The sequence below is a fragment of the Xyrauchen texanus genome, chromosome 24 (assembly GCF_025860055.1).
Source record: "Xyrauchen texanus isolate HMW12.3.18 chromosome 24, RBS_HiC_50CHRs, whole genome shotgun sequence".
NCBI lineage: Eukaryota > Metazoa > Chordata > Actinopteri > Cypriniformes > Catostomidae > Xyrauchen > Xyrauchen texanus.
In genome coordinates this window covers 38,797,759-38,822,223 of record NC_068299.1, presented here as the reverse complement: position 1 = coordinate 38,822,223, position 24,465 = coordinate 38,797,759, and the positions used below count along the sequence as shown (strand labels likewise).

The window sequence follows — 24,465 nt, the reverse complement described above, 5'->3', positions numbered from 1 at the left end:
TCTGCTTGGGAGTGGCAACAGGTGATTGGACCTAAATCAGCACTGCCTTGGCTTGAATCACAGCAGTGCTGATATAGGGACATATCGCACTCTTGCTTGTGTGATAATGCTTACATAAGACATGCACTTAAACTACGGCAGAAACAAATTTACCAATAATATTTCTATGGAATTTATATTGGAATAATAGATGAGCATCAAAAAGTTCGTTAGAGAGTTTTTTCTGTTCATGTAGGAATATATTAAATTAATAAAAGAGCTGTAATGGCTTCAACTTCCATTTTCATTTCTGTTTTGTGCCAATTCCACCAGAAGTGACAATTTTGTTCACTTGAACATGAGATGGCGTTTGTAACTTGGATGGAAACATGACTAGTGTTGACTGGATTTTGTTTACTGTTGAAGAAGCATAGCTATAAAGCTATAGAAATCAGAAATTTCTTTAATAATGATTTTCAAAGTCAAAAGGAGAAACTTCCCTGGAGTTCTTAAAAGCAGCTATAACAAACTATCATTGAATAGTCTATATTATTTGAATCTCCATTTTTGCCTCACGTTTCAAGTGTAAGTGTTGCTTCTTTCTGCCTCTGTTGATGAGACTGTGTGTGTTTGCTGTACATATGCAGTGCATGCAGTCACCTGCGGCCAATTCTTATTCATTGTTGATACAGTTTGAACTAGTATTTTTTGCTGTAGCTAGTTCACTCCCACAGTTTTCATTTAGGTGTAGCTGTAGACTTCTCCTGGCATGTATTCACAAAGTTAGCCAACCGTATCAAACTTAAAGTACTAAGACTAATAACAGTTTTAATTGTAATATGCATTTTGGAAATCGCTTTGAAAACATCATATTATTACGTGAGTGTGACGAGGAGAAGGGCGCGGCCGGCGCTGAATCAGCTGACCAGAGGGAGAACGAGATAAAGTGCCGGAAACGCCAGTTCAAGAGAGAGAGAGATGCACGCGCTGCATGTGTGTCTGTTCGTTTATGTTTTATGTTGTTTTAAGTTCAATTATATCATTACATTTTCCGTTGACTGTTATCCGTTGAAAGAGATCGTCCTGCAGTTATTTCTAAACTGAAATGTGAAATGACTCTTACACTGGTTTGAAGTCAGTGGTCTTTCTTTTAATGGCTTGCTTCACTGAAGGACTTTGATTTGTGTTGATGGCTAGAGCAAGTCCTTGAAGTAAATACGTTTCTGATAAGGGTATAATATTTTGTTGCGCATGAAAGCTAAGAAACGTTTAGAAGTCTCTTAAATGGTTAGATCATTATTATTGAAATACAGCTGTGGTAAAAAGCGAGGTACCTATTTGTAATATCAGATACAGTATTTAAAAACATTGTAGACACTCTTACAAAGAGAGTGTTTTATATATAGGAAAAACCTGCTTGAAATGTATTCTGGTTGTCTGCTGTCTGCAAAGCCGCACGTGTTTCTGTAAAATTCCACTAGGTAATGGTCTACTGTAGTTTTGTTGTGGTTTATCATTAAAAGACATTCCTTCTTGGTATTGGCTTGTTCAGAACATAGTCACATACCCATAAATCTCAAGTCATACTCAAGTGTGTATGATATAAAATAATAATACAGAAAACATACATTTCCATATGAATGGGGTTTATGTTGAACACTTTACACAGAAAAGATTTGTAAGTGATTTTATCACAAAGGTATAATGGAAGGTATAAAGTCCTTCCAAGTCAGAGGGCTCAAGATTTAGTCAAGTCGCAAGTCATTGTTGTCAAAGTCGAGTCACAAGCCTTTTTTGATTGTGTCGAGTCGAAACGTAAGTCATCAAATTTGTGACGAGTCCAAGTCAAGTTGAAGTCGACTCGAGTCCACAACCCTGGTTATCTTACAGTGAAACGACAGACTTCTCTCTGGTGACATATGCAGGACTTCTCCAATCATTTAGTCAGCTTAAACCCCGCCCCTTTCTTATAAATACCACAACCTTGCGTAGAGTTGAACGATGCTTCAATCGCATGTTGGTGAAGATGGCAAGGTGTATTTTCATCTGTTTTCCTTAAAAACTATCATTCCTTAATCCAAAACGTCCTTGGTTACGGGTCAGCTGGCTTGAATTTACATTTCAAACGAGGAGGAATAACGGAGAATTCACTGTTGTGTTCAAGACATTTCACACCAGAATTGCTGAAGTGATCACTAATGAATACAACACTTCAGATACCTCTGGAGTTTATTTATATATTTGAATGCAGTTATCTTTGGATGCACAGCACGAGTAAGTGTTTTTATATTTAGTGTATTGTGATACAAAACGTTTTTCAATGGCTACATCCTCTTCGTAAGCAAAGACTGCGATGTTCTCGTGCGTTTATGTTGTCAGTTCGATCATAAATGTGTTGAATTTGCTGCTCAATTTCACAGATAACCGGCTCTGACTCGAGCAGCATGGTTTTAGGGGTGTGTGTGTCCACTCTCCGTTCCGCTATGCAATGGCCATATTGTCACAATCCAATCAAAAACCAATTTAGGAACTTAAATCCCCGTCCTGCATATTTTCCGATAAGCTGTTTCACTCGGAAATACGTCATAACATGTATGTAAAGTCAGCCGCAACTTCTGTTTCATGCCGACTTTAATTTCATTTGATTGTTCTTGGTCACATTTGTAAAGCAGTCCTGCCCACTGAATGTTGCTCAGATGTCTACCCTGTAATATCTAAATCTGTTAATTGTTAACAGAACTGAAATGCGTAGTTGGGAAAGGGCTTGGACCAGTTAGTTTTTCAATATGTTTTTTCTTCACTCAGGACACAACGTGCAGTACTGTCTACAGCTGTGTCGTAATTCACTCATTTACGCTTACTTGTGGCATTCATTGTGTAATAAATGTTATGGGCACAGCAAATGGAAGAATGCCTAAATATGGTAACACGTTACGTTTATGTCGTCTGATGCGATTCACTGATGAAACAATTTGAATAAGTAGATTGTCCGATTTACTAAATCATATTATTTGTGATCTACACAACAAAAACTTGTTTTCTTTGCTTTCTCTCATGTGAACCAATCAAGGATGTTCAACAACATTGTGAGGGGATTTGTAGATCCGATCATGAGACTTGTGTTTTTTTTTTTTTTTTGCATTTGTAAGCAAGAAGAGATAAGGGGGAGACTTAGTAGGTTTAATGTTGTTATTTGGGGATTTAAAAACTATTCTTTTTACACTGGGTGACCATTGTGGTGAAAGTGGAGCTTTTTGCTTAGGCTGAGGATGGATACATAAACAACATTCTATATCTGGAACCGAAGCACATGATTAAATCATATACATTCAAAGCATTTTTTTCCAGTTCTAATGAGTTCAGCACCATTGTACCGACACTCAAGTTTTGATAAATTTTTCTTTTTTAAGAATCAACCCTATGCAAAATAAAACATGCTCCTTTGCTTTTAATGTGTTCAAAGGCTTTGCTTAAGTAACTCTCTCATTATGGTTTTGCGTCTGTGTTGTTTGGAGTGTTAGCACAAACGTGCGGTCACTTGAGTAAATGTTTCTGTGAGCGCGTCTGCTGTGAGTGCTTTGGTTTTCATGCTGACTCATCTAACAGTGGCTTGCTGTCATGCTAATTGTCTTGTGAACGGTAATCCTTGCACTTGCTAACCAGCAAATCCTGTTTAGTTTATCTGCACCCCACTGGCAAAGGTCAGCCAATGGCTTATTAGCACAGTGGCCTCAGGCATCCTGCCATCGCCCGTCACATGACTGTCCCTGCTCGTACAAACTGTAATGCTCTATTTATATGTGTGGCATGTCTCAATATTGTTCTGCACTTTTGGCTTTGTGGACTTCTAGAAAGTCTTGTTAAAATGGTTTCCTACATTTATAATAATTTGCATTTATTTTTAGAATGGATTTTCATCAATGGTGGGTCTTGGATAGGGATAAAACACATACAGAAGTCATCGTGAAATAAAGCAGAGCCGGATCTGGAGTTCCACAAGCAAAACCTGCATGTCAGAGCATCTAATAGCAAACAACCTGCCATTATATCTTTAATGCATCCTTTATTAAAGTTCAAATAATAAGAAAGTGCATCATAATCAAACAACAAAAATGGCATTTCTCCGTGTGTCTATGAGCGACGTATTGCAACGTATTGAATCATAATATACTGTTGCCATGTGTCACGTCACGTGTTTATCTTATTGTGAAGTAAATCGGCAATACACAACTCTATTAAGAAGATAGAGTTTGTTTTTGTGAGTTATAGATGGATCGAAGTGAAAAAAGGGTGAGAGAGTCTTAGCCCATTAGACACTGCAACAAAGGTTGGCTTGTTTTACAAAAATAATATCTAAAACTCCTTTAAAACAATTACATTAGTATCAAACATACATTAGTGGCTATACTGCAGAAGAAAACATTTATTCAAAATGTTCAAAACGTTATTATATGTTGTATATTCATAGAATATACAACAATTATTGAAGAAATTTGAATACAATATTTAATATTTAAATGTTTTAATATATCTAAAAACAGCCAACTTAAAACAAGATACATTTACCTGCCAAGCAACATATGAGATATTTTGACTTGCTTTTAGTGAATATGTGGAACACAATGAAAAACAAGACAAAAACTCTTTTATTACAATAGTTTTATTTGCAGTGAATTTTTTACTTAATATTTTATTAATAATAATAATAATACATTTATTAATACAAATTCAGTGAATGTCATTTAGAGGTATTTTTAAAAGATTATTTGGTCCTCTTTATTGTTAGTAAGCACGTTTAATACCTAATACCCTTTTAAGTCGGGGCACAAGCTGAATTGGTTAAGAGCTAATGATTAATCGTTGCTATAATCAACCGAATAGTCGAATAATCATTCTAATAATTGTTAGAGTAGCCGTTTATCAAAATTATCATTAGTTACAGCCCTAATATATATATATACCTATATAGATACACACACACACTGACAGCCAAATGTTCTGGAATAATATACAGATTTTACTGTTTCGGAAGGAAATTGGAACTTTAATTCACCAAAGTGGCAATTAACTGATCACAATGTAAAGTCAGGACATTACTGATGTAAAAAACAGCACCATCACTATATGAAAAAAGTATTTTTTGATCAAATCTAGACAGCAGCATCTCTCCAACACATTATCCTAGAGTAATCATGCTAAATTGATCATTTGGTACTAGAAAATCACTCGCCATTATATCAAACACTGCTGAAAGTGATTTGGTGCATTAAATGAAGCGTAACATTGTCTTTGTGTTTGTTTTTGAGTTAACACAATATGCAATAGACTGGCATGTCTTAAGGTCAATATTAGGCCAAAAATGGCAAAAAAGAAACGGCTTTCTCTAGAAACTCATCAGTTAAACATTGTTTTGAGGAATGAAGGCTATACAGTGATTGAAATTGCCAAAAAAAAACAAAGATTTCATACAAAGGTGTACTACTGTCTTCAAAGACAAAGGACAACTGGCTCTAACAAGGACAGAAAGAGATTTGAAAGGCCAGATGTACAACTAAACAAGAGGATAAGTACATCAGAGTCTCTAGTTTGAGAAATAGACACCTCACATGTCCTCAGCTGACAGCTTCATTGAATTCTACCCGCTAAACACCAGTTTCATGTACAACAGTAAAGAGAAGACTCAGGGGTGCAGGCCTTATGGGAAGAATTGCAAAGAAAAAGCCACTTTTGAAACAGAAAAACAAAAGGAAAAGGTTAGAGTGGGCAAAGAAACAGATATTGGACAACAGATAATTGGAAAAGAGTGTTATGGGTCTTAATCCCATTGAGCATTTGTGGGATCAGCTAGACTGTAAGGTGCGTGAGAAGTGCCAGACAAGACAGTCACATCTATGGCAAGTGCTACAGGAAGTGTGGGGTGAAATGTCACCTGAGTATCTGGACAAACTGACAGCTAGAATGCCAAGAATCTGCAAAGAAGGAGTTTTTTGATGAGAACTCTTTTGAAGTAGTTTAAGAAGTTCTGACATTTATTTGTCAAATTGTAAAAGTAATTTTTCACATTATTAGTGTCCTGACTATACATTGTGATCAGTTAAATGCCACTTTGTTGAATAACAGTTCCAATTTCTTTCCATAAGAGCAAAATCTGTACATTATTCCAAACATTTGGCCACCAGTGTATGTGTATATATTATACCGTATATACAGTATAGGTGTATATATTTGTTTCCGTTATCATGGTGCTATCTTTTCCTGAAGTTGTCTCTTATAGCTTGTGATGCAGTTTTGTTCATTTATTGCGAAAGTGAAAATGGTAAACAAAATCTGACCGCTTTAGAATGCAAAGTAATTGTACAAATTTTCAAACATTTTCTCTTGAGTATTATAAAAGATGCTGTATTAGGCTTTGTATTTCTGAGGTTTTGCATATTGTAGATGTAAATATGGCTGATTAACTGTAGTTACTAAAATCTCAAGAACTAAAAAAGTTTGAGTTGAAAGCAACTCAAACTAACCTGAAATGTAAAATAAATTGGAAATTGTTTTGAAATAAAAATGTAATTGGAAGGCATTACTATAATAATGTTAGCACTGGGGAAGGGTCTCCTGTAGCGTGCACGCCTGTACAAACACACACAGCTCACTGTGTTACTGTAGTGTCTCTTGTGTCATCTTCAACACTCCACCAATGCCTTGTGTTCTTGAGAAACCATCAACGATTGTTCTGGAAGGATTTGCCAACTGAATAAGATTTGAGGAATGCCATTGTCTTGTTTAAACAATGGATATGTGCGCGAGTGAGACAGATTGTACTCCCAAGACTGTTCGCTCAGCTGTGACCTCTGACCTCATCCAATAGACACAAAACAACATTCTAGTTCACTCACACAAGCCATCATTTCATCTTAAGCTTATATCAGACAGTGGGTCGAATTCACTTAACACTTGTGCCACCTTTATACAGTATTTCAATGCAAAAACCTGTGTCTTATTCACTAACCATATGCAATCTTGTTTAACCAGTCTTTGTAGTGGTTTAGCACTCTATTCTTTCCAGTACAAACATGCCTCCAATGTAAATTTAGGCTTAAGTAAACACACATTTTCTAGCAATCTTGGAAGAAGATATTCAACAAACAGTGGAGAAGAGCATTAAAATGGTCATATATCCAGACTGGTGTTGTTAAGCACACTTTTACCATTTTAAAGTGCTGATTCAGGTTCTGGATCATAATGGTGGAGTAATGCTGCACAGTCCCAAAAAGTATCCCAGATTGCATTAGTCCTCTGACGACTACTCAACTTGTAGCTAACCTATAGCACCCAGAATTACCTGCAAGATTAGAAAATCCCCTATTTAGACTGCGTTTACAACTAATATATGGGTGTGTTTGCACCAATCCCTTTAGTGAATCACTAAATTACTCTGCATGATAATGCACACTAGTGATCGTACTATATTATTGTTGCTTGCTACATACTTGGCAACTATTAACAGCCTACAGTTTGGCTAATGATTTGCATTACTTTGTAGAAGAATTATTTATTCTGATTATTAATATTAATACATTTAGCTATTTATTGAACATTGGTGTTTTTGATTGTGTTGGTGTCACCACCATTTATATATATATATATATATATATATATATATATATATATATATATATATATTTTTTTTTTTTTTTTTTTAATAGTCAGGCAAAGCAGATATTTAACCACATTTAAGGAGGTCTTGCTTCATGTAGTGCGTAACAACACTATTTAACAGTGGTAAAATTAATGAAAATGTATTCATTTTTCAGTGGTAAAAAAATAACACCCAGCATTAAGTGGCTTGTTACTTTAATTCAGTACTGTGAGTTTAGAGACTGTATTTCTGTTTGGGAAATTGCAGTGCATTGTATGGTACACACAGCAGTTTCACATTTGAAGACTTGCTTTGCCTTTTAGTTGCCATTAACTGCTGTCTTACTCGTGCTCTGAAACTGATTATTGATATGAGGTTTTCTTGCTCTTAAGTGCACTTCATTTTGTTTGATTATGTTTTGCTCAGTCACTTTGTTCTGCAAATGATCATATTCTTAATTTATCTCAGAGTATACTGAGCTCAACGGTGGCAACCTTTGCTCCAGAAGTAGTTTTCGCATTTATTTTCTCCATAGGCATTTCATAAGTCTTCAATAAAGACTTCTAAGTCTTAAACCAAACCAACTTAAATTCTTTAGAGAGGCCAGTTCCACACTAATCTGATTTTGCTTGTTTATGACCCTCATCCACAGTGTACCTGCGTTTGTCTCAGGACATTTAGAAAACGCTGTCCAATAACGCATACTTTGGAAAACTACGACATTAGGAAACTGAAATTGGAGGTTTCAAACTTTTTTTTTCTCCCCAATTTGGCATGCCCAGTTCCCAATGTGCTCTAGGTCCTCATGTTGGCATAGTGACTCAATCCGGGTGGCAGAGGACAAATCTCAGTTTGCCTCCACATCTGAAACGTCAATCCACGCATCTTATCACGTGGCTTGTTGAACGCGTGACCGTAGAGACGTAGCACGTGTGGAGGCTCAGGAAGCCTGACTGGAGTCACTCAGTACGCCCTGGATTCTAAATTGCGAAATTCCAATTTACTTGCTGAACTACCCAGGCTCTCCTGAGGCTTCAAACTTAAACAAATTAGTGTGGATAATGTTTCTTACTCATCCCATGAAGCATTGCGAATTACTTCGGCCATGTCTACACTAATCTGTTAAGGTTTGAAAACTATGTTTTCAGTTTCTTAGCATCATCGGTCTCCAAAATATGTGGTAATGGAAAGCGTTTTTGATAGTCTCCCTTCCGGTAGAGTAAATGGCGTTCATGGGCCGGTCAAACTACACTTTGCGCTCCATTTACTCCCATTGAAGTGCATCCAAACGCCGGAGACTGCAAACGCAAGCTCATGCAAATACATTTTGACAGTGTGTTTTAACATTCTGAATATAATATTATTTGTTATTCGTGATGGATTTTTTTGACGCTTTATCATATAATGGTCTGTTGAAAAAAAATGTCAGTGCTCAAAGTGTGGTGTAAGTGCCCATTTCTAGTGTGGATGAGAGGCGTAAAACATATGAGTGTGGACATGGTATTAAAGTACTGGGCTGCTGAGCTCTTTTGGTGCATTTCATTGAAAATCTGAGACTTCTTTGATTGGCGGGTTTCTCTTCAGGATTGTGGGTACTGTAGTTTTTCGAACAGGAATTTCGAACAAAAAATTTGGTTTAATTCACTTTGATTTGTGGCTTCTACAGACTGTCAATCACTTAATAACCTTAGATCTCATGGGAGGACTTTCCTGAAAGTTTTATAATTTAGTGTTAAAAATCTAATCTCTTTGGAGAAAATGTGTTGGCGTTTTTCTTCAGGAATGCTACTGTTCAGTACTGTACCAAAGCGCTCTTTTTCACCCAACATCTCCACTGGGACGTTTCTCCACTCAGTTTCCTCTGTTTCTTCACAGATCGGTGGCTGCAGCAGTCTGAACGTTTTGTGTGTGAGAGAAAATCGTCTAACACGAATCCCGCCAGAGCTCTCACAGGCTGCAGAACTGCACGTCCTTGATGTCTCTGGAAACAGGTTTGTCAGAGCAAAGCGATCTCACCAGGGGGTTTTTATTAAAGATTGATTTAGACTGCAGGCAGCACAGGAGTTATCAAACACATCAGTTCCTTTGAAACGGGTTGCTTGAGCTTTGCTGTGCAGTTCAGAGCTCAAAGATGGGTTACAGAAATGATCTGAGTTCTGACAGCTGTGGGAAGCTGTTGATTTCCACAGAAAATATTTTGGGAATCTGAAAATAAAAGGCTCCCAGGTAAACAATCCACATATTCTTTTATTTTACACACGCAAAGATATGCTTTTCAGCATAAAATTGCGCGGCACACACACACACACAGACACAGTCTCTCTCTCATCAGGTGGTCTGGATTGCCTATTTTATCCCTCTCCAGCTCTCACTGCAACACAGAACAGCTGTTAGAGATAATTTCCCACAGGTGTCAATCTTTACCGTTCTTCCTCTCCCGGCCTCACTCTCCACAGACATCGCTCGGCCACTCCCACATCACCACAGTCTGTTTTTTTTTTTTTTAAATGAGCAGATTTTAGCGTAATCAGCATATTGGTGTGCATGTAAACACATTCAGTGACTCATAACCAGACATTCATCCACCTAGGGTAGTCCCACCTACAATGAGGGGTTTAGACAAATTTACAGCTCATTTCTGCATTTAAATCTTCTATATGATTTGCCCCATAGTCCTCCACTATAAGCACACTACATATTAACAGGACTTTTTTTTTTACTGGATCACATTCATTAGAGAAAAGTCAACATTTTGTTCTGTGTTAATCAACAGCATACCAAAGTGCTGTACATAGAGCTTAACTGAAATGAATCCTGGAACATTTATTTAATTCAAAGTGTAAAAGAATGTGTTTGGGCAAGATGTGTCTTCAGTCGCTGAACACGGCACTAAAATAAAATACAAACTGTTTGACATGCAAACTTTGAGAGTTTACTGTAATGCAGAGAAGCATGTGGTGACTGATATTGTGTTGTGTCCATGTGAAGGCTGCTGTACCTGCCACTGACCCTCACTAGTCTACGACTCAAAGCGCTCTGGCTGTCTGAGAATCAGTCTCAACCCCTGCTCACCTTCCAGACAGATGTGGACCCTGAGTCTGGCGAGAAAGTGCTCACCTGTGTACTGTTGCCGCAGCAACCCTGTGAATCAGAAAACAAAGGTAATATTATCGCACTTACTGTAAATTTCAGCAAAGCTTTATTTTGTCATATGTAGGATAGAGCAGTTTTTTTTACTTGGGCCTGGTGACCACCAGTGGTCCAGAAGGGGGTGGAAGAGGGGTCCACGGAAATAGAAAAAGTGTTAAAAATGTAATAAAAAAATATGACTTTTTCGAATTAACATTATTGCTATTACAATCTGCTTTCTAAAGACTGGTCGGAAAGCGCAAGAAAGAGTTGTTTGGCTGTATTCTCTGCAAATGCTTTGAAACAATATTTATTGCTATAAGCACTTTACAAATTCATTTGAATTTAATTGTAATTGAAAATGTTTCTCTTCAGGTTGGTACATCTAATAGTGGAAATAAATAAGAAAATACACTGATCAGCCACAACATTAAAACCACTGAGGTGAAGTGAATAACATTTATTATCTTGTTATAATGGCACATGTTAAGGGTTGGGATATATTAGGCAACAACTGAACAGTCAGTTCTTGAATTTCATGTGTTGGAAGCAGGAAAAACGGGCAAGCGTAAGGATCTGTGTGACTTTGACTAGGGACAAATTGTGTTGGCTAGACGACTGGGTCAGAGCATCATCAAAACGACAGGGCTTGTGGGGTGTTCCTGGTATGCAATTGCTAGTACCTACCGAAAGTGGTCCAAGAAAGTACAACCAGTGAACCGGCGACAGGTTCATGGGCACCCAAGGCTCATTGATGTTCATGGGGAGCGAAGGCTAGCCCATCTGGTCCGAGCACAAATTGCTGAAAAACTTCTGACCATGATAGAAAGGTGTCAGAACACACAGTGCGTCGCAGCTTGCTGCATATTGGGCTACATAGCTGCAGACTGGTCAGAGTGCCCATGCTGACCCCTGTCCACCACCAAAATCACCTACAATGGCCACGTGAGCATCACAACTGGACCATGGAGCAATGGAAGAAGGTGGCCTTGGTCTGATGAATCATGTTTTCTTTTAGATCATGTGGACAGCTGGGTGCGTGCGCGTCGTTTACCTGGGGAAGAGATGGTAGCAGGATGCAGTGTGGGAAGAAGGCAGGCCGGCGGAGATTATGGGCGATGTTCTGCTGGGAAACCTTGTGTCCTGGCATTCATGTGGATGATAGTTTGACACGTACCACCTACCTAAAGATTGTTGCAGACCACGTACGCCCTTTCATGGCAACCGTATCTTCCTGATAGCATTGGCCTCTTTCAGCAAGATTATGTAACCTGCCACACTGCAAAAATGGTTCAGGAATGGTTTGAGGAAAATTGCAAAGTGTTCATTGTGTTGACTTGGCCTCCAAATTCCCAAGATCTCAATTTGATTGAGCGTCTACTGTATGGGATGTGCTGGACCAACAAGTCCGATCCATTGAGACCCCACCTCACAACGTACAGGACTTAAAGTAACTGCTGCTTATGTCTTGGTGCCAGATACCACAGGACACTTCAGAGGTCTTGTGGAGTCCATATCTCAACGGGTCAGAGCTGTTTTGGCGGCACGAGGGGGATCTACATGATATTAGGCAGGTGGTTGTAATGTTGTGTCTGATTGGTGTATATGCCCTGTAAACGTAATAAATGAAAAGTATATACTTCTATAGATAATATTTTAATAATTTATTTTGACTTGACTAGTACAATGACAATATAAAAGCCAATTATTTAATTTAGCTAACATGTTGTCTTTATAATATTACTTTTATTTTTGTTCACAGTAAATATCAGTCTTTGTACATGAAGTCCATCCCTAGGATAGAGATTACACAAATATCTATTTTTACTAGTTGACTAGTTATAAAACAGTAGAGCATTCATTTTGGGTTCTGGGTTCTTCAACTGCTTTCAGTGGGCGCTTCATTCAAATTCAGCTGAAAATGCTCAAAGTGCTGTTTGTGGAGTTAAAGCACCCTAAAAGATTAGAGTTTAAGGGCTTTTTAATTTCACAGATCACTGGGATTTTTTTTTTTTCACTTGTGAAAAACAGAAATCATCGTACTGAATCGTCTTGTATGAATAGAATCTCCATGATTTAACAAACCGGACCACGTCTTGTTACCCCCACAGCATAAAAGGATATGTGAACAAAAATGATGTACTACTTGGAAAATATGCAATTAACTTGTTAAATCGAAACCAGCTATTATTACTTTTGAATATTGAATAAGTCAAATACTGTTTGTGGATCAATCATTTACACAGTAAAGATGAATATTTCATGTTTGATGGTAGTTTTGCTTATTATACTTAACATTTCTCCAAATAAAATGCTACTGCCAATCATGGCACTTAAAATGTTTTCCAAATCAACCAACATTATCCTTAGCATAATACTTTCTTTTGAATATCTATAGAGCAGGTGTCTAGATCTCTGATCTTCCTCTGTCTTTCCTCCACACTCGTGCTGTTATACATACTGTCCGCTGATTGGACGGCTAAAGAGGATTATCTGCGCTTAGCCCCCTCCTATATCCATATCTCATCCAACTGCCATCAGAGCTTATATGATGTTGGGTCTCTAAACTCTCTTTCATCATGGAGAAACTAGGGCTTAATGTGAAGAATACAGGAAACGTTGCATTTTATATGTAAGCCATTCCTTGCAAAAAGTATGATGGGTCTCATAAAACCAGTAAAGAAAATGTCCATATTTAAAGATGCATTCACCTTCATTTATTTCCTCTTTTAAAAAGTTTTATTCCAAAAGAAATGATTAGTAATTTTGAAAAACGTTAATTAAATCATGCGCACTCACATGTGATGAAGACGTGTCCAGGCATGTAAAAAGAACACTGTTTTAATGTTCATGGAGAGTGTCTGCTCATGGGAGCTGCCATAATAGGATCACATGACCAGCCAAATACTACTCGCTTTATCTCAGTAACAGTCCTGTTTTTGGATACTTTCACTCATTAATTTAAACATGGATGACTATGACTAGTGAATTTCTACAATGGTGTGGATAACTGACAACGTTTGCATTTGAATGATGCTGAATGCATTACCTTATTCATTCCATAACCTTGAAAACTGAGAAAGCAGCAGCAATTTTGGCTTGAAATGTGAGAATACCATATTAATAACATATTAATAACATATTCATTTTTATCCATTTTATTTGAGATTGCACAATGCAATTTCTGAACATTTAAATGCTTTCTTTACCTGATGAAACTTCTACAAGCTCAAAGAAAATTACTTCAAAAATCACTTCCAAATCTTTTCCACTTTTCCAAAATGGGAAAGCACCTTTGTTTGTCTCATTCCTGCTACACTGTTGTTCATGGTGACATCACTTCAGTCTCAGAGCTGATTTGTGAGGAAGACTTGTGGAGGTTAAGTCGGACAGTGCAGGTGGGGGATGTGCAGATTGTTTCGCTGTAAGCCTGTGACTAAGACTGGATTTGAAACCTTGATCTCATAGCCTTCTTTTAATACAGTTAAAGACTCCCGTGATCGTGGAAAACCTAGAAATATCAGGAAATGTTCAAATGGTATTTTCCAGTCTTACAAATAAGTCATGGAAAAATCATGCAAGTTCTATAGTGAATTTGAATATTTCTTGTTATTTTCGGCTCTAAAATGATTTGGCTAGAAAGTGCTCTCTGCAATGTGGAGAAAATCTATTTACTGTTAAAAAAAAATCCTAATCCAGTAATCACAAAAGTATGGAAAAGTCATGGAAATAAATTGATACAAAGATGGCAACTCTGCTATGTGAAAATTTTTATTGAAAATGTATTTATTTATTTTATGAGCCTAAATGAAAATGCTGTGTGATTTCGACATGTAGGTTCAGATAATCTGGCCCGCTGTGGAGCTCTGGAGAGTTTAGTGGACAGTGAAGCACTAAACGACACATGGGATGATATAGCCACAAACAGAATGAGCACCATCCGTTTCATGGAGGAGGATGTTGATGAAGATGATGAAGAGGTGAGGAAGAACCAGACTCTATCTGCTCAATATATTCTTTGGCATGACTTGATTATATAAAGTTTAGCTAACATTTGACGAAGTACAGTAATGTGCGAAAATTGTGAAAACGTATAGTGAGGATGTTTTCAATTATAATGGCATGAATAATTTTTATTTATCAATTACAGTAACTTACAGAGTAGAAAATGCTGGACACATAAAAACCTAAATATTTGGTGTGAGCACGCAATGCATTTAAAACTGCCACAATTCACCAAGGTACACCTGGACACTTTTTGTCATGGTTGTTGGCAGATGTTCCAAGCCTATTGGAGAATTTGCCACAGTTCTTCTATCTGTGTAGTCTGTCTCAATTGCTTCTGTCTCTTCATGTAATCCCAGACTGAATCTATGTTGTGATCCGGTCTCTGTGGGGAGTTTATAATTCCTATTAACACACTAAAGCTGAAAATGTACAAATTATTTGGGCTGTCAATTAATAAATCACTTTTCAGTGAATTGGCCAAATGAGTAAAAAGGTCTGAATCGAATGGCTATTCAGTCAAATTAGTTTGGACTGCTGTATAACTAAATAATTTACAGCAGTATCCCACTCAATAAAACAGCATCAGGATATTTCAGAAAACAGAGAATAAACCAATCATTGGATGAAGTGGATATTTACCTACAATCATTTGAAACAAAAGACGTCATAATCGTGAGAATCCTAGCACAGACAATTAATCTTCATAACCATCATAATCATTAGAGCCCTAAAACAGACAATTAATCTTCATAACCATCGTAATCATTAGAGCCCTAAAACAGACAATTAATCGTCATAATCGCGAGAGCCCTTAAACAGAAAATGAATCGTCATAATCGGGAGAGCCCTAAAACAGACAATTAATCGCAATAATCGTGAGAGCCCTAAAACAGACAATTAATCGTCATAACCGCGAGAGCCCTGAAACAGACAATTAATCGGCATAATCGCGAGAGCCCTAAAACAGACAATTAATTGTAATAATCGTGAGAGCCCTAAAACAGACAATTAATCATCATAACCGCGAGAGCCCTGAAACAGATAATTAATCGGCATAATCGCGAGAGCCCTAAAACAGACAATTAATCGTAATAATCGTGAGAGCCCTAAAACAGACAATTAATCATCATAACCTCGAGAGCCCCGAAACAGACAATCAATCGGCATAATCGCGAGAGCCCTAAAACAGAGAATTAATCAGCATAACCGCGAGAGCCCTAAAACAGACAATTAATCGGCATAATCGTGAGAGACCCAAAACAGAAAATTAATCGGCATAATCGCGAGAGCCCCGAAACAGACAATTAATCGCCCTAATCGCGAGAGCCCTAAAACAGACAATTAATCATCATAATTGCGAGAGCCCTAAAACAGACAATTAATCATCATAACCTCGAGAGCCCCGAAACAGACAATCAATCGGCATAATCGCGAGAGCCCTAAAACAGACAATTAATCGGCATAATCACGAGAGCCCTGATACAAATAAGTAATCGGCATAACCGCGAGAGCCCTAAAACAGACAATTAATCTGCATAATCGTGAGAGCCCCGAAACAGAAAATCAGTTGGCATAAATCGCGAGAGCCCTGATACAAATAATTAATCGGCATAACCGCGAGAGCCCTAAAACAGACAATTAATCAGCATAATCGTGAGAGACCCAAAACAGAAAATTAATCGGCATAATCGCGAGAGCCCCGAAACAGACAATTAATCGGCCTAATCGCAAGAGCCCTAAAACAGACAATTAATCGGCATAATTGCGAGAGCCCTAAAACAGACAATTAATCGCCCTAATCGCGAGAGCCCTAAAACAGACAATTAATCGCGAGAGCCCCAAAACAGAAAATTAATCAGCATAATCGCGAGAGTCCCGAAACAGACAATTAATCGCCCTAATCGCGAGAGCCCTAAAACAGACAATTAATCATCATAATTGCGAGAGCCCTAAAACAGACAATTAATCGCCCTAATTGCGAGAGCCCTAAAACAGACAATTAATCATCATAACCTCGAGAGCCCCGAAACAGACAATCAATCGGCATAATCGCGAGAGCCCTAAAACAGACAATTAATCGGCATAATCACGAGAGCCCTGATACAAATAAGTAATCGGCATAACCGCGAGAGCCCTAAAACAGACAATTAATCTGCATAATCGTGAGAGCCCCGAAACAGAAAATCAGTTGGCATAAATCGCGAGAGCCCTGATACAAATAATTAATCTGCATAACCGCGAGAGCCCTAAAACAGACAATTAATCATCATAATTGGGAGAGCCCTAAAACAGACAATTAATCGTCATAATTGGGAGAGCCCTAAAACAGACAATTAATCGTCATAATTGGGAGAGCCCTAAAACAGACAATTAATCGTCATAATTGGGAGAGCCCTAAAACAGACAATTAATCATCATAATTGGGAGAGCCTTAAAACAGACAATTAATCATCATAATTGGGAGAGCCTTAAAACAGACAATTAATCGTCATAATTGGGAGAGCCCTAAAACAGACAATTAATCATCATAATTGGGAGAGCCTTAAAACAGACAATTAATCATCATAATTGGGAGAGCCTTAAAACAGACAATTAATCATCATAATTGGGAGAGCCCTAAAACAGACAATTAATCGTCATAATTGGGAGAGCCCTAAAACAGACAATTAATCGTCATAATTGCGAGAGCCCTAAAACAGACAATTAATCATCATAATTGGGAGAGCCTTAAAACAGACAATTAATCGTCATAATTGGGAGAGCCCTAAAACAGACAATTAATCGTCATAATTGCGAGAGCCCTAAAACAGACAATTAATCGCCATAATTGCGAGAGCCCTGAAACAGACAATTAATCATCATAACCTCGAGAGCCCCGAAACAGACAATTAATCGGCATAATTGGGAGAGCCTTAAAACAGACAATTAATCGGCATAATTGCGAGAGCCCTGAAACAGACAATTAATCATCATAATTGGGAGAGCCCTAAAACAGACAATTAATCGTCATAATTGGGAGAGCCCTAAAACAGACAATTAATCGCCATAATTGCGAGAGCCCTAAAACAGACAATTAATCATCATAATTGGGAGAGCCTTAAAACAGACAATTAATCGTCATAATTGGGAGAGCCCTAAAACAGACAATTAATCGTCATAATTGCGAGAGCCCTAAAACAGACAATTAATCGGCATAATTGCGAGAGCCCTGAAACAGACAATTAATCAGCATAATTGGGAGAGCCCTAAAACAGACAATTATCAAAATCGCAAATATTTGAAAAATCAATCATCAGCAAAATGTCATTATCCTGACAGCGTTACTTACAATTAATGAAAGATGGTGCGATTGAGGAAATTTTAAACAAACTGAATGTAAAGGTTTAGATTCAAATACTGTGTAAACTTTGTCATATTTAATACAATACTGTATACTTCAGTTACAGTGCAGTAACACAGTAAACAGAAGCTGGTATTTTGTATTGCCATACTAAGCCACATAGGTACTTTTAATTTGAGTTTTTCACTGACATGTTTAAGCTGACATGTTTACTTAACCTAGAATTTGACATTTATTTCATTTTTATTCTGACTAGTAATATTGTTCAACCAACATAATTCAAATCAATGAGGTATATTTGATATATGAGTCAATAGTTGTTTAAACTATAGATTTAACACATTCATACAGTTTTTTCGGTCTCTACTCAGACTCGACCTTCTATGGTTTCGGCCCGGAATTGGACTCTGAGCTGGACTCTGAGCCGGTCTCGACTACAACATTGCATACAGATATAAAACATGAAATGTTTAAGTTTAATATCTCAAAGCTATTATTTTCTCTGGCTGCAGCTTGCTTAACAACCAGGTCCTTCTTTGTGTCTAAATGCACACACGCTGGGTTTCTCTCGGGCGATTTCGCTTTTGACACTGGTTCAGATGACAGTAGCTGCACATTTACAGGCGATGCGAAGAAATACGGCAGCTTGAATGCATCTCTCCCACACTTGGCTCAACACTGTGTGTGTGTGTGTGTGTCTCTCTCTCTCTCTCTCTCTCTCTCTCTCTCTCTCTCTCTCTCTTGCATTGGTCTCTTACTTTGTTTTCTCCGTACAGTAAATCTGCTCCTGTGATTATTATGCCCGGTACATACGTTGTGACTAATGAATAAGTATGTGCTGCTCTACACAATCAGTTTCTGTGCTAAGATGTGCAGTCAAATCAAGCATGCACCTCCTGAAAAATTATTAAGGCCACAGAAAGTTGGAAAGATATTAGTGACATTTCACTCATTGTGACCCAGTGCCTGGGTTTGTTCCTGGGAGGCAGCAGATGCCCTAACCCACCCACACCCTATTGAGCCTGTACGTCTGAGGAACTCGGGACACCTTTCTCCTATCATGTGAAGTTTCAGGAAGTAAAAAAAAAAAGGATACTGCATTAATTGCATTAAAATTTTTAATGCTTTGAAAAAAAATATTAATTGCAGAAATTAACATGTTAAATTTCCCACCCCTAATATATATATATATATATATATATATATATATATATATATATATATATATATATATATATATAGTATATATTTTGTATTATTTATATTGAACGATGTTTATTTGGGGGCCTTTCTCAGCAAGTATTGATATGCGATTAATTTGGTTAATTGTTCAGCATTAATCACGTGTCATGTAATTCGGTTTAAAATTTTAATTGATGTACACCCCTAAAAAAAAACAGTACTGTATATTTAAAGGGTTTGAACAAAAGCCTCTTTAAAGTCCCCATAATATCAAAATTGGACTTCTGAGGCTTTAGATCATGTCTAGTTAGCATTGGAGCTAACTTTTAATGCACTTTAAAATACAGTTTTCTCTACCAGGAAAATGGACCCCAAACAATTGTCTCATCTTTTGCTAGTGGTGAAAGTTTTGTCTAATCAGATGCTCTCTAGAATGAGAATGTGCCTATCGCCAACTAGCATTAGCAAGTAGCAAATTATGGGCTGGGTAATGCGCAGATCAAAGTGGATTCTGCCCAATATTTATATATTTATTTATACTGCTTGTGAAACAGAATGCATTATGTAACAATAAACATTTCAAACACTAGTATGAAACATTGCTGACATACACTTTCATGTTGAAAATGTAATTCGGCACAGCATCCAGTTATCATCTCACAAACAAATCAAGTTAGTTTGCATTTTTAATCTGAATTTTGGGGGGAAAACATCTTTGCAGTTCAATCAAATAATGAGTAAAAAAGGAACTGGTTGTGATTGCAGCGGATATACTGTATCACTTGCGGTCATGTCAAAACATTGTGTTGCCTGCAGGATGCTGTGTTGTGGACTGCACATATTTGCAAATGTACTAGTTCATCCAGATGTAGAGTGCAAACGTGCCCACCCACCTTTTGAGCCATCTTGGTTCTGGGAGTATTTTTCCCATCCATTCAAAAGCCCTTCAGTGTGTCCTGCTCAGCTTGCTGTTGTAATAGAAAATCAACACAGGAAAGAAAATGGTGCTCGTCAAACCATTTCATGGGGTCTTACTCTTTACATCTTTTGAATGGTGACGAACTGAGAAAACTAGAATCGTACGGCCACTCCAATCTTTCTTTTTTTCTTTCGCAGAGGACGCTGTTGCGACGGGCCACGCCCCACCCCGGCGAGCTGAAAAACATGAAGAAGGTGGCCGAGACCATCCGTAAGGACATGAATGCTGCCAAAGGCCTGGACTCCAACAAAAATGAGGTCAATAATGCTGTGGACCGAGTGACCACGTCTGTGTGAACGCTTTAACTCCGAGATGTCTCTTACCCAGTGTGTGTCCCCTGAAGCCCCTCCCACAGAGCCATTCCTCACCGCCCCTGTTCTCTCCCAGGGGTGGAGCTCCCTTTTACTCTCCTGGGACCACCAGAGCCCTTTGTCCAGCCCTGCTAAAATCATATACTCCTGCCCTGTGACAGGGACAAACCCCCACAACCAGGTGCCTTCTTTTCTAAGGACCTCCAGAGCAATAAACCTGCAAAGGAATGCACATTTTACCCTTAAAACTCTTCCGATCCAGTGCTTTTAAATTAGTTTTTCTTTGACACACAAAATAGGTAGTTGCACTACAAGTCTTAGCATAAATCTGTCAAAATCTTTATCATAGATATATTAAATTGATATATATATATATATTTGCTCTATTTTTCTTATTTTTTATTTGGAAACACTGGGTCCATTTCTTTTTCTATGGTGATGCATGGAGCCCAGGCATTTTTGGACCTACTGATTTAAAAAAGAAATTATTGTAGAATTGCTTGTGAATATTGATACATTTATACTTACGGCAGCTCAGGTGGTGTAAATTTTAAAAATGACAAAAGATGTGTTGTACGTTTCTTAATCAATGAACATTCTTATTCCTATGGTAGGGACTTTAAATCAGAGTTGAAAAGCATTCGAACAAAATGGCAGATTTGTGTTGTCATACAACCCCAATTCCAAAAAGTTGGGACAGTATGAAAAATGCTAATAAAAACAAAAAGGAGTGCTTTGTAAATTATATTCACCCTTTGCTATATTGAAAACACTACAACTAAACTTTATATGATGTTTTACCTTGTGAATTTCATTGATTTTGTTTAATGTATTGTAATTGTATTTCAAATCAGATGATTGCAACACACTTCAAAAACGATGAGACAGGCAATTTAAGACTAATAACATCTGACGAGTTGAAATAACAAGGTGATGTGAAACAGGAGATGTTAAACACGTTATGCAGTCATGTCATGGTATATAAGAAGCCGCCAAAAACAGCCTAGTGTGACAATGTGACAGTTTGATTGCTGCTAATAACTTCAACTGTGAGCAGCTGATCATTATGAAATTTGGCATCCACTTACAGGTAGCCAAAATTAGGCTGTATACCAAATGTTTTGAGAATCTGCCACAATGTGGAACTATAATATGCTAATCCACATTATTGTCATTAAAAAAATTAATTGATTCCATCCACAATTCAGATTTTGGAGCAAAAAAAAAAAAGAACTTTAGAGCAGCATCATTATTTTATTTTACACAGAGATAGGTAGGTTTATTACTAAAAAAGGATTTACTTCAGCACCTCTTGTTGCATTATATACCAGTGGTGTGAAATATAAAACAACACTTTTTTTGTTGTTTTTCCAAAGGAGGAGCACCTATAACTCCTGAAGTATTAAGGATATCTTAAAGGACTATTCTGGGTTCAATACAAGTTAAGCTCAATCGACAGCATTTGTGGTATAATGTTGATTAACACAAACATTTATTTTGACTCGTCTTTCCTTTTGTTTAAAGCAAAAATATTGCTTGCAGTGAGTCACATAATTAGTTAATGGGGACCAATTTTTGAATGTTAAAATACTCGTTGTTTTGAACTTTAGCCACAACACATTGAGGGCATGCATGTAAACATGATTTTAGTGTGCTAACATCCCTTACTCACCTTTTCTGTGAAAACATCTAGCCAATTGTACAACTTTGTTAACATGATGATGAAATGTCAACAAACCTTGAAATGACTGTAAAAATTAAACTTTTAAATTAATTTAACAGCTAAAATAAAATGAGTTTTAACAGAATTAATATCAGTGCTTTAATGAAATTAAAACTTCATATTTCTGCCTTTAAACCCTCCAAAAATGGACACCATTGACTTTTCGTGTAAGTGCCTCACTGAAACCCAGATTTTAGCTTTTTTTTTAAAGCAAAGGTGAGACGAGTCGAAAATAGTTTTTGTGGTAATCACCATTCCATAAATGCTGTCGATTGAGCTTAACCTGTATTGAACCTGGAATATTCCTTTTTAGAGTTGGGTTCTAAACAAACTTTTCTTTTTGTATCTTAATTCAATTTTTATTATAGGCACACTAAATTTGGAAAAACAACACAAAAATACGTTTTTCCCATTGATTAAACAGATCTGTCTAGAGAGGCTTTCTAAGGTTATTTTTTGACCTGTAGTTTTGCTTCAGAATAATAATTTTGACCCCCTATATAAAATAATGTATCGCTCGGTAAATACTGATCCATTGCATGTTAGCTTGTTTTGGCTTTCGTCATCATTTATGTTTTATCTTTTTTCACAAAAGTATTCAAATCTAAAATTGCGGCTATTGAAGCTTCTGAAATTTGGTTGAGTCGACACAAAATACCCCATTTCTGATTTTATATATTTATTTTTAATTGAAGTGGGAAAAGTCACAGTTCCAATAACATGAGGGCGAGTAAAGACATTTTTAATTTTTTTATTTTTTTTGTAAACTTTTTCTTTTATACCTATGTGATCATTAGGGTGCAGCTTTTGATTTCAGTATCAGGATTTTTCTTTTATCCAATCCATTTTTCAATATATGTAAACAACATGTTTTGTATGAAAATGAAATAAGGGCGGTTCAGTACCGTGACCTAAAATCACTCCGACATTTGGATTGAATAATAGTCAGACAGACATGCACTGTGCTTTACAACTGATTACTTTACTTTGATATCAATCTCAGCTGCAGTTTTTCAAATGTGCTTCCAGCTTTGTAAAAACTGCTACAACACAAGTCTTTTGTAATAAAAGTAATTGTAGTTATTAAATCTATAGCTTTGGTTTAGCTTTGGTTTAGGTGAGCAGTTTTCCCCCCTCCAAGTGCCAGAATGCACTTTTACAACCATGCTTAGACTTTATCAGATTTGTTTTATTTTTATATGGTACACTACAGATTTAATTTGACATTGTATGTTTTTATTTGTATTCCAAGAAAGACAGACTTGTTTTTTTTAATGTTGATTTTTGTCTTGTAATTACTTCTTGTCAAAGATGAAGCTGCACAGTAAGAAATCTCTAAAGTAGGCGCTGTTTCTGGGCCAGTACTTTTATGACTTTAACCACTGAAATAATAAAATGACTTCAAGAAAGAAAAGATTTTGATTTGTGATTTATAGAATTGATTAGAGCTTATCTGTAGATCCAAAAGTTGTTTTGCCTGTGTTTTACTCTTTGCTGATGAATGTTAACACTTCTGTTTTTAAGATTAAACTACGCCTCTCTCAACTTGCACTGTAAAAATGTCTTTCAAATGATTTCTTTCCTCAAGCTTTAGCCCAATATTTGCCCTTGCATGACCCCCCCCCTTACTGATACCGCATCGTTTCCTCTGCAAGCATGTGTTGCTTGTTGCATATTGGTCTGTGCTTTTTTTAAGTTGTACTGAACAAACAATACTGAATGTACAAGATTTTGCCTTTTTGTTTTTTGCTAGAGATTTTTGAATTGTCAGGTTTTTTTAATTGAACAAAACAACAAGACATAGCAGCTTATACAAAGTAAGAGACCAATGACACACACACACACACACACACACACACACACACATACACAATAATAGTTGTAATAGTAGTAGTAATAATAATAATAATAACAACAATATTAGTAGTAGTAATAATAATATCAATAATATAATCTCAGCTTTATGAGATTGTAGCCCAGTCAATAAAATGATTGCAGACATTTTTATTTTTGTATTGTCACAGTTTATCACTACATCAACTATTGAATACAGCTGCAAGTGGCAATTATCAGGGTCCAAGCACATGCCAAGCAAAGATGACCAAAATAGCCAAATTCAAACTGCTGTGATCACAGTTGCACAATTACGATTTTCTTTAGTTGTAGCACACCCTAGTATCG

General features: G+C 37.0%; 1 protein-coding gene across 1 annotated transcript in view; it reads left to right on the top strand.

Moving 5' to 3' along the window:
- The window catches only part of lrrc1 (leucine rich repeat containing 1), an 83,895-nt gene extending 60,065 nt beyond the window's left edge, over nt 1-23,830 (top strand). Inside the window, exons 11-14 of the mRNA XM_052089690.1 lie at nt 9,488-9,603; nt 10,601-10,773; nt 14,579-14,721; nt 20,388-23,830. Of these exons, the coding sequence (XP_051945650.1) occupies nt 9,488-9,603; nt 10,601-10,773; nt 14,579-14,721; nt 20,388-20,546 (591 nt within the window). The 3' untranslated portion in view covers nt 20,547-23,830. The remainder of the gene's footprint in view (nt 1-9,487; nt 9,604-10,600; nt 10,774-14,578; nt 14,722-20,387) is intronic.
- Nucleotides 23,831-24,465: the final 635 nt, after the last annotated feature.